Here is a 14,092-nt window from a genome sequence, read left to right as displayed (position 1 = left end):
GGAGGCTGTGGTTGGCGAGTCAGTGGTTGGCCTTGTGCGACATGTTGTCGCCCCAATAATAAAAGTATGCTGTCACCTGGGCTTCACTCATCCTACCTTAACTGAGAAGAAATAAATAGACATGCCTTGTGGAATAGGCTCAATTTGTGGCTTTGCTTACGCTCAGAACACTGCTCAGCTTAGAAAGGGCAGACATGACCATACTCAACTGAAAATGTCATGAGGATCTGTCATTTGTATAAAAAATTTATCGAACATGAGCACCAGATCAATTTGGTGAACGAGGTTGCTCTGTCCAACACTTTTTAGAAAGGACCCAGCCCTTAAGTCTTCAACAGTGATCCAGTAAAGTGAAAGTTTCCCCCTAGCATCAAAATTCAGAACCAATACCAGAACTGTTTTGCAGTCAGCGATCCCACCCCTCCTCTCCACATCGCCACATGACTGTGCAGCGTAAATTGCTAGACAGGGTAGCATAGAGGAGGATCCTGCTCTCTGGGTGTTCACAAGCAGACAGGACTGCCTCTTCATGAGGTTTTTGCTTCTCTAGTTTTACAGGGACAGCGCACAAATTAGATGGCAACTAATTTGTGTTTGTGGTCCCAGAGCAGGTCAACTAAAAAACACATAACAGCAAGTGCACTGCGTAAAACACAATGCATAAAGGTCCATCAATACAAAACTAGAATCAGTATGATGGAGAGCGTATGCAAGGCATTGATTGGTGATGTAATTTTTGTGCTGATTTCAGCCAAACTAAAGCCTGTTTTTTAGCTATGCACTCTGCGAGTCTCTTATGTTTTTAAAGTATGGAGTTCCATTTCCCCACCACTGTAATCGAAAAAGCATACTGACCGAACTTAGTCTATGCTCTAGTCCTACCAACTGCAACAGCTTGGTTGGGCTGGGCATCGGGCAGGCATCTGAGTAAAATAAGAAGCCCAGGCCTATAGAGGGGTTCCTCCTCCACTGACAGCCTCCTGTCCGACCTCAAAAATCAACTATCTTCCTTCAGAATAGCTATAAGCTTGCCTACACTAGTCCTACATAGAATAGAATAGAATTAGAATAGAATTACTTTAATGATCCCAGACTTGGAAATTATTTTGTTACAGCAGTAGTGGGTCAGCAAATAAAACACTTAAAACACATAAATAGAATCCAATATATACATAGTGTATATATACAGTGCACAGTGTGCTATAAACAGTAAACAATAATAATATATACAACAAAACAAAATATGCAAAATATACTATAACAATAATAATATATACAACAAAACAGTAGAGAGACCAGAGTTCTCTGTCAGGCAGAGGTGAGAGAGTTATTATATAAAGTGATGGATTGTGGCAGGAAAGATTTCCTGTATCTGTTGCTTCGACAGCGAAGCTGAAGCAGTCTTCCGGAGAAGGTGCTCCGCTGTCTGACCAGTGTGAGTTGGAGAGGGTGGAGAGGATTATCCATGATGGATAACAGTTTTTTCAGTGTCCTCCTCTCCACCACAGCCTCCAGAGTGTCCTGTTTGCAGCCAATCACAGAGCCAGCCTTCCTGATCAGTTTGTTGAGTCTGTTGGTGTCGCTGGCTCCAATGCTGCTTCCCCAACAAACCACAGCAAAGAAAAGTACACTGGCCACCACAGACTGATAAAAGATCTCCAACATCTTGCTGCACACGTTGAAGGATCTCAGCTTCCTCAGGAAGTAAAGTCTGCTCATCCCCTTCTTGTAAACAGCTTCAGTGTTAGATCTCCAGTCCAGTCTGTGGTTGATGGTAACACCCAGGTACTTGTAATCCTCCACCGCCTCCACATCCTTTCCCAGAATGCACAGAGATTGGAAAGCCGTCTTCCTCTTCTTCCTGAAATCTATCACCATCTCTCTGGTCTTGCTGATGTTCAGCCGCAGGTGATTCTGTCCAGTCCACTCCACAAAGTTGTCTACCAGTGCTCTGTACTCCTCCTCCTGTCCCTCACTTATACACCCAACAACAGCCGAGTCGTCAGAATACTTTTGCAGGTGACATGACCCAGTGTTGTACTGAAAGTCAGTGGTGTATAAGGTGAACAGGAAAGGAGACAGTACAGTCCCCTGTGGAGCTCCTGTATCACTAACCACCGCATCAGACAGAACACTGCCCATACGGACAAACTGTGGCCTGCCTGTCAGGTAGTCAGTAATCCAGGAGATCATTGTGTCGTCTACACCCATCACCCGCAGCTTCTCCCCCAGTAGCAGTGGCTGAATGGTGTTAAAAGCACTAGAGAAATCAAAGAATGTGATTCTCACAGTGCCTCCTCCACCATCCAGGTGCGAATGGGCTCGTTGCAGCAGGAAGATGACAGCGTCATCAACTCCCAAGTGGGGCTGGTAAGCAAATTGCAGAGGGTCTAGCAGGGCTCTCACCTGCGGCCTCAGGTTGGCCAAAACCAGTCTCTCCAGCACCTTCATGACGTAAGATGTGAGGGCCACTGGTCGATAGTCATTGAGGTCTGATGGTGTCGACTTCTTTGGAAAAGGAACCAGGCAGGAAGTCTTCCAAAGCACCGGTATTCTCTCCTGACCCAGGCTCAGGTTGTAGAGGTGTTGTAGGACAGGAGACAGCTGGCTGGCACATGTCTTCAGGATCCTGGGGCTGATACCGTCAGGACCTGCAGCCTTCTGCTGGTGGAGTCTCTCCAGCTGTCTCCTAACCTGGCCTGCAGTCACAGTCATGCGGGGGAGGCTGCTGGTGTCTTCAGTGGAGGACGAGGAGGTGGAGGAGGAGGTGGAGGAGAAGGAAGTAGAGGAGGAGGAGGTGGAGGAGGAAGAGGTGGAGGAGGAAGAAGAGGTGGAGGAGGAGGAGAGGTGCTGCGAAGGAGAGCTCACAGCAGGGGAGTGAGGGGGGAGGGGAGGAAGCATTTGGGGCAGTGAGGGTGTGTGGGGGTCTGGAGGTGTCAGGGAGACGACAGAATGCTGTGAGCTGAACCTACTGAAGAATCTGTTCAGCTCGTTTGCCCTCTCCAGGCTGCCCGATGACTGTCTGCCGCTCACCTTACACCCAGTGATCTGCTTCATACCAGTCCACACATCCCTCACATTGTTCTGCTGGAGTTTGGCCTCCAGCTTCCTCCTGTAGGCATCTTTACAGGCCCTCAGCATATCTCTGAGTTCATGCTGCACTCTCCTCAGTTCTTCCCTGTCTCCAGACCTGAACGCCCTCTTCTTCTTGTTAAGAAGGGCTTTCAGGTCATTGGTGATCCACGGCTTATTATTAGGGAAGCAGCGTACAGTCCGGGTTGGCATGGTGGTGTGTTCACAGAACCTGATGTATTCTGTGATGCAGTCGGTCATGCTGTCCAGATCCTCTCCATGTGGCTCAACAAGTGCATCCCAGTCTGTCGACTCAAAGCAGTCCTGTAGTGCGTCAGCAGCCTCCTGAGTCCACCTCCTCACGCTCCTAGTGTGGACAGGCTGCCGCTGAACAAGAGGCATATACTTAGGGGTCAGCAGAACCAGGTTGTGGTCAGATCTTCCAAGAGGGGGGAGGGCTGTGGGACTGTATGCATCCTTAGCATTTGCATACAACAGATCCAGTGTGTTACAGTCTCTGGTGGGCCAGTATGTACTGGTGAAATGTTGGAAGGGTTTTATCCAGTGAGACATGATTAAAATCCCCAGTGATGACAATAAATGCGTTAGGATGCTGCGTCTGTATCTGGGCAACAGCGGAGTGGATGACGTCACAGGCCAGCGCTGCATCAGCTGAAGGAGGAACGTACACACCGATAATGATGGCGGATGTGAACTCCCGGGGCAAATAATAAGGCCTCATCCCCACAGTCAACAGTTCAATGTCCGGGGTACAGAGACGTTTCTTCACATGAACATGTCCGGGATTACACCACCTCTCACTCACGTACAGTGCAATCCCTCCTCCTTTTTTCTTTCCGCTGCTTGTCACGTCCCTGTCCGCCCGAACAGTGCTGAAGCCGGGAATCGCCACGCTGTGGTCCGGGATGTTTGAGTGAAGCCATGTCTCCGTGAAACACAACACACTGCATTCACGATATTCACTCTGAGCCTTTATCAGCGCGGCGAGCTCGTCCGTCTTGTTTCCCAGAGACCTCACGTTTCCCATGACGATCGCCGGTACAGCCGGTCTGTGTCTCCTCCTCTTCACCCTCCGTTTCACTCCGGCTCTGCAGCCACGGCGTCTCCTCCGCAGCTCCTTCAGGACCTCAGGCCTGGCTCCGGGTAGCAGTGCAGGTTTACACAGCGCAATCAGCTGGTCGCGTGTGTAAACAATGCGCTCAGTGATGCGCTCCTGACCCTCCGTTGCTAGGGCTAGCAAAAACATCTCAAAAACATAACAAAAAGTGCCGTAAAAGTTCAAAAAGAAAAAAAAAGAAAGGTGTTCGTCCTCTCCCAGTCTCCGGAGAAGAGCCGCCAAAAGTTCAGCGAAAACCAGAACACAAACACAACACAAATACAACAAAAACTACGAAAAAAACTTAAAAACCCACGGGAGCTGCTGTTACAGGCTGCCACCTAGTACGGCGCCATAGCAACCAACTGTAGTGTTACTGTAAAAAAACGGAAAGGTGAAGCAAGCTAGTGTGCATGCATTCAGTGCATGCACTGTCTGCAGAGCATGTGTGAGTGACAGCTGATGGGAGGGGATTTGCAGAAAGGCATCATTCTCTCGCATGGATTAAAATATATTGTAGTATAGTTGCATGCATTATTTAGTTGAGGCACAAACACAGACATCAAGAATCACTCAACACCTACATGCACTGCAGGCTTCAGATACAAGCATTCACCACTGACTCTGTTCTGGTTGGCTGTGTTTTTGTGTGTGTAGGGCAGCAGTGAAGGCTTGGACAACATCAGGCGGCTGGCCACTGAACTAACATCACTGGCTGATAAAATGGAAACAGGGCTGCAGGAAGTCCGCTCTACTCACATGAAAAGAGACTTCATCAGTAACAGACTGCCTCCATATAGCCAGGAGGAGCTAACACCATGTGAGCTCTGTTGTGGTCATTTGTATGTGTTAAAACATGGACACGAGTTCACTTTCCATTTTGTGCATTTATGCATGTAAGCGTCTGTCTGTTACAGCTGGGAAGATTCCTGCCTTGGAGGATGTGGTGCATTTGAGGTTTAAAGAACATATGGTAATAACAGTGGAGCCCAGTCATGACAGAAGAGTAAGTCCATTCAGATTTTCATTTTAAGTCATAAATGTTAGCCCAGTGTCTGTTTTGGTGCTGACACTATTCATCAAATACCCCAAAAACAGAAAAGATTAAATTCAGTGAATGTCTGCTTTGTGTGTTTCAGGATGAGGCCACAGAATTGGTCATCTTTGTCCTACATTCTTTGAAGAACCAAAGGGAGAGCCACATGATGGGTGAAAGTTGTGATGCAGAGGTGGAACAGGATATCTCCAGGGTATGCTGTTGACTGCAGTTGTCTGATGTATGTCATTAATGACCGACAAGTATTTTTAGTACATATAGGAAAAGCCACACAGAATTTTTTCTGTACCGGTAGAAACACAACATTTGCTGTGAAAACTGTCGAGATAAGTGGTTAAACATGACAAAATGTATATATTTATCATGCCTTAATTACTAGACAGATTAGATATCAGTTTAAAAAACCACTAAAAATAATTCACTGAAATACGTTTATAAATTTAACCTCAAAACTACTGGTTACAGACTTGATGGTATTTTAATTAATTATCCATGACTGTTTTCCAGACTTGCTCCCATCTCCTACTCTCCACTGTCCTCTGCACCACTGCCACTAGGGCTGCACGATATTGGAAAAAACTGACAACGGATTTTTTTAACCCTGCGATATATATTGCGATATGAAAAAATACAGGAATTTTTCATCAGATGACCTGAATAGCACTTTATGTTATGCTGCACTGCTGCTATCTTGTGGATAATTAACCTGCACTGATCTTACCTCTTTCTGTCGTACTGAGCTGTGTGCTACCGACGTAAATGGTCAAACTAATTAGTTGTGTTACCTCTCGATGTGGCAACAGATGCAAGGCACTGTCGACAGAGAACACGTGTTTGGTCAATATCATCCTTCTTGTAGCCGAAATAATTCCAGATAACTGACGTTGCTTTTTTTTGGCACCAAGTCTTAGTTTTTGGCGGTTTTCTCTTGCTCATTTTTCAATGTTGTTACCAGCGACTCACTCCATGTGCAGGGGCATGGTCTGCTTCGGCACACTGATTAAGAACTATGCTATTTATGGATTGCTGCAGTATGTGTCAGGTACCCTTGAAATTAGATGAGTTAATTTGCCTCCTACATCGCAGGCCCTGCGATGTGACTATTGCACACACGTACATCGTGATGACGATGCTCAAACGATATGTCATGCAGCTCTAACTGCCACTCTCACAATCTGCAGGCTCAATTAAAATGGCTGCCCTCCTAATGACAGCTTATTTTACCAATTCAATCACCTCCTGAACCGTGAATCTTTTTTTTAACAATAAGCCACTTCTCACTTAAGACAACTCTACCCCTGTACCTACAAGCAAGACTGGCAGTTGCCAACAGCAGCAAACTAGATATTTGAACAAAACCTACTTTGAGCTACAAAGGCCATTGCCACTGATGTGAGCGTGTATTGTCATAAACCGATGCAATAATTGCTGCTTGGCCTGGTATATGGGTAGTATTTTGAGCCCTAGCACAGCTGAAAGGGGATAGGGAGGTCACATCTGACTCAGTCCCTTGCCACAGCTGCTGATCTACAGTTTGACAGCAGTGAACACAAATGTCTGTGTCACAACACTTTTGTCTTCCACCTAGTTTGTGCAGTGGAAATGCACAGTCTTTAATCAGGGTTCGTATGGGTGCTTGAAATCCTTGAAAGTGCTTGAAATTCAATGTTGTGTTTTCAAGGTCTGAAAAGTGCTTGGATTTTAGTTTAAGTGCTTGAAAGTGCTTGACATTATAACTCTGTGTCTTTTACAAAATTGGGATCAGACTGGATAATTAATTTCTGAAGTTTTTGCTATTATAGAATATAATTTTAGATGTTTACAGCATAATACAATGTACATAATTGTGATAAAAAGTGAAGAAAAAATTACAAGTATATATATTCCTTTAGATATGTATTTTACCCCAGCAGTAAGGTGCTGGAAAATCTTTAAAATGACCCTTAAAAGTGCTTGAAAAGTGCTTGAATTTGACCTTGAAAAATGTGTATGAACCCTGTTAAATGTATTTGTATCTGTCGTTTAAACCCATTTCCATATGTCTCCGTCTCTATAGGGCCTGCAGTTCCCTCTGTCCCACCTCCATGCTCTGCAGCAGCTCCAACAGGCAGAACAGCTGGCTGTGGCCCAGCTCCAGCTGCCTACACAGGAGGACAAACTCAATCTGACCCTGGCTCTCTGGAGTGAGAGCCTGCTGGTTGTGGTGTAGCATCAAATATCACAGAATTCAACATACAATTCATTAAAAATCTTTTGATTTGAATAAAAACCACTCATTTTTTCCTGAACTTACAGTTCCAACAGTGCAGATGTAGATTTGTGCTTATGGCAGTACTATGTTGATTAAATAATATATTGTATACCATTGATGAATTTAGACTGTTCAGATTTAGATTTACACTAAGTGTAGACCTTTAGATTGGCTCACTTGCTGCTATTAGCAGACTACACTTGCAGAGGCAGCAGTTATTGTTGGGTGTGACTTATGGGTCAGATGCCAATACAATTTTTTATGTGGATATCCCAATCTGTGTTGATGGTACATGTAATTAATTGAGGCAGTAAAATCCCTAGTGTGTGGTGTCTTGAAAGAGAGTTTTTCTATTTGCACAGGCTGCCTACATGTACATTGTATTGCATGCAACCCAGCATATGAAGGTGGGCATTTCAAACGGGTCTGTGTACAAAAAGGCATCCGAAATAAGTTAGCTAAGTCATTAGCAGTAAAGAGGAAGAAGAGAAAGAATGTGACGAGAACATCATGGTTTTCATTGTTGTAATACTTTATGACCACCTGCCCGATGTTGTGTTGGTTCATCTTTTGCTGCCAAAACAGCCCTGACCCACGATGCATGGACTATACTAGACCGCAATTTGTGTTGTGGTATCTGGTACCAAGATGTTAGCAGCAAGTCCAAATAGTAAGTGTCAAAGTAACATCCACAAAGATGGCAGGATGCAAGGTTTCTCAGCAGAACATTGCTCAAAATATTACACTACCTCGACCAGCTTGCCTTCTTCCCATAGTGCATCCTGGTGCCATGTGTTTCCGAAGGTAAGTAATGCATACACACCTAGCCATCCACATGATGTAAAAGAAAACGTGATTCATCAAACCAGGCCAGCTTCTTCCATGACTCCGTGGTCCAGTTCTGATGCTCACATGTCCATTGTTGGCGCTTACGACAGGGGACAGGGGTCAGCATTGGCACCCTGACTGGTCTGTGGCTCTGCAGCCCCATACACAACCAACTGCTATGTACTGTGTATTCTGAAACCTGTCTATCAGAACCATCATTGACTTCTTCAGCAATTTGAGCAACAGTAGCTCGTCTCTTGGATCGCACCACATGGGCCAGCCTTCGCTCACCATGTGCATCAGTGAGCCTTTGCTGCCCATGATTCTGTCTCCTGCTCACCACAGTTCCTTCTTTGGACCACTTTTGATAGATACTGAACGATGCAGACCAGGAATACCTCACAAGAGCCGTCATTTTGGAGATCTCAATCACAATTTGGCCCTTGGAAGACTCGCTCAATCCTTACGCTTGCTAATTTTTCCTGCTTCTAACACCTCAACTTTGAGGACAACATGTTCACTTGCTGCCTAATGTATCCCACCAACTAACAGGTGCCATGATGAAGAGATAATCAGTGTTATTCACTTCACTTCAGTGGTCATAATGTTATGTCTGATCTGTGTATTTTTTCTTTCAATATATCGATTATCGCAGAATCATATTATCGGTATCGTGGGCCATGTATCGTGTATCATATTGTGAGGTACCATGTGATTCCGACCCCTAGTACACATCCTCTGCAGTCAGCTCACCACTCCTTTCTAATCTGCACACCAGCCTTTCATTGCTCCATCAGACTACAGCATATCTACTTTAGCTCTCCAACCACTCCTTGCCATGTTTTTTCACCTATGCAGTAGGTGTATAGTAATACCTATACACAGGTTAAGACCAATACTTACTGCTAGACAAAGCAACTTCCCAACATGTTTCTTTGTGCTTGCAGAATCACCCACTTGTCAGTCAGCTTACCTCCAACCTCCCTGCCAGCCACAATGCCTTACATATAAAAAAAAAATGAGACTAAGATAAGTCATTTCAGACCTTGTGTGTGCACACCCGCTTATAACTGGGGATGTGGCTGTGTCAGAATTAACCAATTGCATTCAAACCCATGTTAAATATAAGTCAGTTCACACCTGTCATCATTTAAAGTGCCTCTGGATGGACCCAAATAAAGTTCAGCTGCTCTCGTAGGCTTTTCCTAACATTTTCTTAGTCGCATCTTACAGCAAAAGCCATGGTCCACAGAGAGCTTTCAAAGCATCAGAGGGATCTCAAAGTCAAACTGTATCAGTCAGGAGATGGGTACAAAAGAATTTCCAAGGCATTAGATGTACCATGGAACACAGTGAACACAGTCATCATTAAGTGGAGAAAATATGGCACAGCAGTGACATTCCCAAGAACTGGACGTCCACCCAAAATTGATGAAAAGATGAGAAGAATACTGAACAGGGAGGCTGCCGAGAGGCCTACAGCAACATTAAAAGAGCTGCAGGAATTTCTGGCAAGAACAGGCTGTGTAGTACATGTGACAACAATCTCTCGTATTTTTCATATGTCTAGGCTTTGGGGTAGGGTGGCAAGACAGAAGCCTTTTCTTACAAAGAAAAACATCCAAGCCTGGCTAAATTTTGCAAAAACATATTTGAAGTCTCCCAAAAGCATGTGGGAAAATGTGTTTATGGTCTGATGAGACCGAGGTTGAACTTTTTGGCCATAATTCCAAAAGGTATTTTTGGTGCAAAAACAACACTGCACATCACCAAAAGAACACCATACCCACAGTGAAGCATGGTGCATGCCCCAAGGTATCATGCTTTGGGGCTGTTTTTATTTAGCTGGAACTGGGGCCTTAGTCAAGGTGGAAGGAATTATGAACAGTTCCAAATACCAGGCAATGTTTACACAAAAACTTCAGGCTTCTGCTAGAAAGCTGAAGATGAAGAGGACCTTCAGCTTTCAGCACTACAACGACCCAAAGCAACATAAGAATGGCTTCACAAGAAGAAGATTAAAGTTTTGGAATGGCCCAGACCTGAATCTGATTGAAAATCTGTGGGGTGATCTGAAGAGGGCTGTGCACAGGAGATGCCCTCACAATATGACAGATTTGGAGCATTTTTGCAAACAACAGTGGGCAAATATTGGCAAGTCAAGATGTGCCATGTTGATAGACTCCTACCCAAAAAGACTGAGTGCTGTAATAAAATCAAAAGGTGTTTCAACAAAGTATTAGTTTAAGGGTGTACACACTTTATAAAACCACATTATTTTAGTTTTTTAGTTTGTGTAATTCCCCGTAATAGATTTCAGTTTGTTTTTCAATTCAGTTGTACAGGTTATAGGTCACATTAAAAGGTGGAAAAAGTTCTGAAATGATTTATCTTACGACTACAACTAAAGCCTATTTAGCCTTTTTACATCACAAAAACCTGGCATTTTAAACAGGTGTGTGTAGACTTTTTATATCCACTGTACATAGTTCTTTCCCGGGAACTTAGGTATAATATAGATATAATGGACCTGTAAAAGCTTTACCCATGAACTGTTAAATACAGATCAAATCATTTCGACTCAAACTGAGAAGAATGAGCCCTACAAATGGAGCATCTGCCAAAAGTATATTTATTCTTCTATGGAAGCAGGACACTGGGACTAAACAGCATACACAGAAATGGTTGTAAATGATAATTTATAATGTTAATAATACAAATATGTTCATGTAAAACAGGTGTAATATATAACATATAGTGTTAAAAAGCACTAAACACGAAGTACAGTTAAAGCTGATGGGAGTGTCATTAGTTTTGCAGGTATTCTGTCATTAACTCATCCCAGATGAAAAGTCAGAGGATTACAACAGTTATCACAATTCATCATTATGGGAACATGAACAGCAGTACAAAATTGCATGGTAAACTATCCAACAGTTGTTTCAAAATATTTTCAGTCCAGTCCGATCCACTGCCTGACGGACGCTGCCATCTGTGTAGTATTCACAGCAGAGTGGAAGACTTGAAGGTAGCAGACCCAGTCAACAGCTGCTGTTGGCCAGAAGCTACTACAGCAGGAAGCACCTAAAAGGAAACATTTTAGACGTTTAGCTACAACAATGGCAGAAACTACAAAATGCATTTCCTGCAGAAAATGCAGTCTGAATATGCAAATGTTAATGTAGCCAACATTCACTCTTGTACAGCCCCACCCAGAGTTTGCTGTGAAATGTTTTCAAGTCACTATCATCATTTTGACTGCTTGTAAACGGTAAATATTCACGTCTGATAGTCATTTCATTTAAGTCACTGTCTTAGTATTAATAAATACTTAAATTCAGAACCAGTCGTTTTGCTGTCATGTTTCTGAAATTATTTTTAATAAGGCAAAACACTATTTTTAGGCTAAGTTGCCAAAGTCATAATGAATATAGTTCAACTTTTTACAGTGAGGCTACATTCAGATCAAATCAGGTGTTGGGGCAAAAACTCAGGTGTTCCCATTCATTTTGAATGAGGGCAGTGTGTCTTTTTATGCTACAGCGGAGCTGGCCACAGGTGAAAAAAAATGTAATAGACTCAACTTTTGGAGAAATGTAGCCCGACATTGCGGTTGCCCATCACATAAGCTGGTGTTCAGACTGCCAGCACAAATTACTGAAACCACAGTGGAGTGCAATGCCATGTGTCATGTGTATTCACTCAGTTTTAAATCATGCAAAGTTTAAAAAAAACACTTTTTCTGTGGATGCCAGTGATCTCTGTAGGAGAACATGAGGGAACATGACAGATATTCCCTGTTTCACTTCAGTCGGTTTGGTTTTGTGCCCCAGTTTAGAACACAGTTTTGATCTGCCTCAGATGTTCTGGTTGTTTACTATAATTTTTCATCCGACAGGGAGGACAAACGATCACTAGCAGGTCCAGCATGCTAGTGTGGTTTAACTTTTGATCAAATCTCACAGGCTTGTGCTGTAGTGGATACTGATAAGTAACACGCTTAAATATTTTTTTTTGTACAAAGACAAAGCATGTGCTGAATGAGAATTGTATTGATCAATAGATGCTGGTGAAATAAAGGTCAGCCTGGATGTTATGTCAGGACTTCAGCTAACTTTATCTAAAAAGGAGGGGTTGAAACAGTTTTTTCTGTAGCTTAAGTAACTGCAAATAGAGGTCCATTATTTTACACTATACAGGGAGTAATTTTGATAATGTTATAAATGTAATGAGCTAGTCCTGAAGGGGCTCAAAGTATGTTGGGCTTTATAAAGCAGCCATAGTGGTTTTATTGAGTAGAGGCATATTTTTCTGATGTCAGAAGCATTACATTTAACTCAAGCTAGTTCTGTAATGTAGTATCTCAGCACAAATCTCCACCCTTAAGTGTTTTTCTGCTCTGTGAAGTTCTGAGTAGTTTCCCAGGTCCTATGGTTTAATTCAACCCCTTCATATCTCATGTGGTCTCAGTCTAACAAACAACAGCCTCACTGGTCTCTGATCTCTTACCATGCTATCAGAGGTGTGATGTTGTTTTCCTGTTAGGAGGCAGCAAAGGAAATGCTGACATTGTCACAAAGGTTATCAAAAAAAAGGTTTTTACCTCAGTTGCTGTCCCAGTGAAAGATGAACCCATGAGCTCTAAAGACTCTTTTTCTGACTCTGTCAGTGGCTGAACCTGTAGCATGTTAACAAGGGTACAGTCAACAGTTTGACTTATACGTAGCATGTTTCTTCCATATCATATTATCTATGCATGCAAAACAATGTTACATCTAGGGCTGCTCCCTGAGAGTTGATTAGTTAGTCAGTCTGAGACTGATTATCTCAATCAGAGTGCATCACAAAAACAAGATCAAACAATATACTGCTTGACAATATCTGGTCAATGTGCAGTAATGTGGCCAATTTGTTACTTGGGCAGTCAGTAATAGAGTTTATGATTTGAATTCCTGGATATGAAATGTGCATGTATTAAAAAAAACCTGCAGAATATTCCATTGTCATTCTTAAGTTAGGAATGAGTGATTTGTTATTTCATCAACAAGTGAGATTTGAAGACTCTCAGACAGACAGCTGAAGCCAAACAAATATGTATAGTCAAGATCAAAAGTCAGTCCACTCCTAAAGAACATTATCATGGCAGTCTTGAGTTCCCATGATTTCTTAAGCTCTCATTTTTCTGTGATGTAACGAGTGAAACACAAACGAAGTTTGGTTCAGTAATTAATTCATCATAGGTCTTCTGAAAACATGATCAAATCTGCTGGCTCTAAAACATACAAACAACAACTTGAAAGATCAATTGGTTATAGAAACTTGTGTGACTCAAAAGATCAGAATTCTGACTTTATTCTCAGAATTCTGAGAAAAAAGTCAGAATTCTGACTTCAATCTCAGAATTCTGAGAAAAAAGTCAGAATTCTGAGATTAAAGTCAGAATTCTGACTTTAAAGTCAGAACTAAAAAAAAAATTCACATGTGGCCCTAATCCTCTTCCGTACATATTAGACTTAGCCAGAGTATTAGAGTATTATGATGAATCTGTTCAAATTAAATAATATATTAACAACATAAATACAACAATAACTCAGTTCACCAGTCAATTTAAAACAGTCAACAAAAGAAGGGAAGTCAGGTACCTGCCTTCTAATGACTCTTTTGCACTGTGCACTACTTCTACTACTTCTGCCATATTTTCATTCTGTGAGCTTTGTAGATGGAGTGGGTGAGAAGGATGGGATTTTCAAATTTCCCAATCATCCAT

General features: G+C 42.8%; 2 protein-coding genes across 3 annotated transcripts in view; one reads left to right on the top strand and one right to left on the bottom strand.

Annotated features, from left to right (window-relative positions):
• Window positions 1-7,837, top strand: part of riox2 (ribosomal oxygenase 2) — a 28,916-nt gene extending 21,079 nt beyond the window's left edge. The window contains exons 7-10 of one of the 2 annotated variants that reach the window (XM_030438527.1): window positions 4,847-5,009; window positions 5,107-5,195; window positions 5,329-5,466; window positions 7,303-7,837. In XM_030438527.1, coding sequence (XP_030294387.1) covers window positions 4,847-5,009; window positions 5,107-5,195; window positions 5,329-5,451 — 375 coding nt within the window. In that variant the 3' untranslated portion in view covers window positions 5,452-5,466; window positions 7,303-7,837. The remainder of the gene's footprint in view (window positions 1-4,846; window positions 5,010-5,106; window positions 5,196-5,328; window positions 5,467-7,302) is intronic. The other variant, XM_030438526.1, reaches the window with a different exon arrangement.
• Window positions 7,838-10,938: 3,101 nt separating this feature from the next.
• Window positions 10,939-14,092, bottom strand: part of tiprl (TIP41, TOR signaling pathway regulator-like (S. cerevisiae)) — a 44,091-nt gene continuing 40,937 nt past the window's right edge. The window contains exons 10-11 of the mRNA XM_030438541.1: window positions 12,929-13,003; window positions 10,939-11,409 (exon numbers count right to left, since the gene is read on the bottom strand). Of these exons, the coding sequence (XP_030294401.1) occupies window positions 11,329-11,409; window positions 12,929-13,003 (156 nt within the window). The 3' untranslated portion in view covers window positions 10,939-11,328. The remainder of the gene's footprint in view (window positions 11,410-12,928; window positions 13,004-14,092) is intronic.

The sequence above is a fragment of the Sparus aurata genome, chromosome 13 (assembly GCF_900880675.1).
Source record: "Sparus aurata chromosome 13, fSpaAur1.1, whole genome shotgun sequence".
Taxonomy (NCBI): Eukaryota; Metazoa; Chordata; class Actinopteri; order Spariformes; family Sparidae; genus Sparus; species Sparus aurata.
Note: the sequence above shows the minus strand (reverse complement) of the source record. Positions and strands in the feature narration are given on the sequence as shown.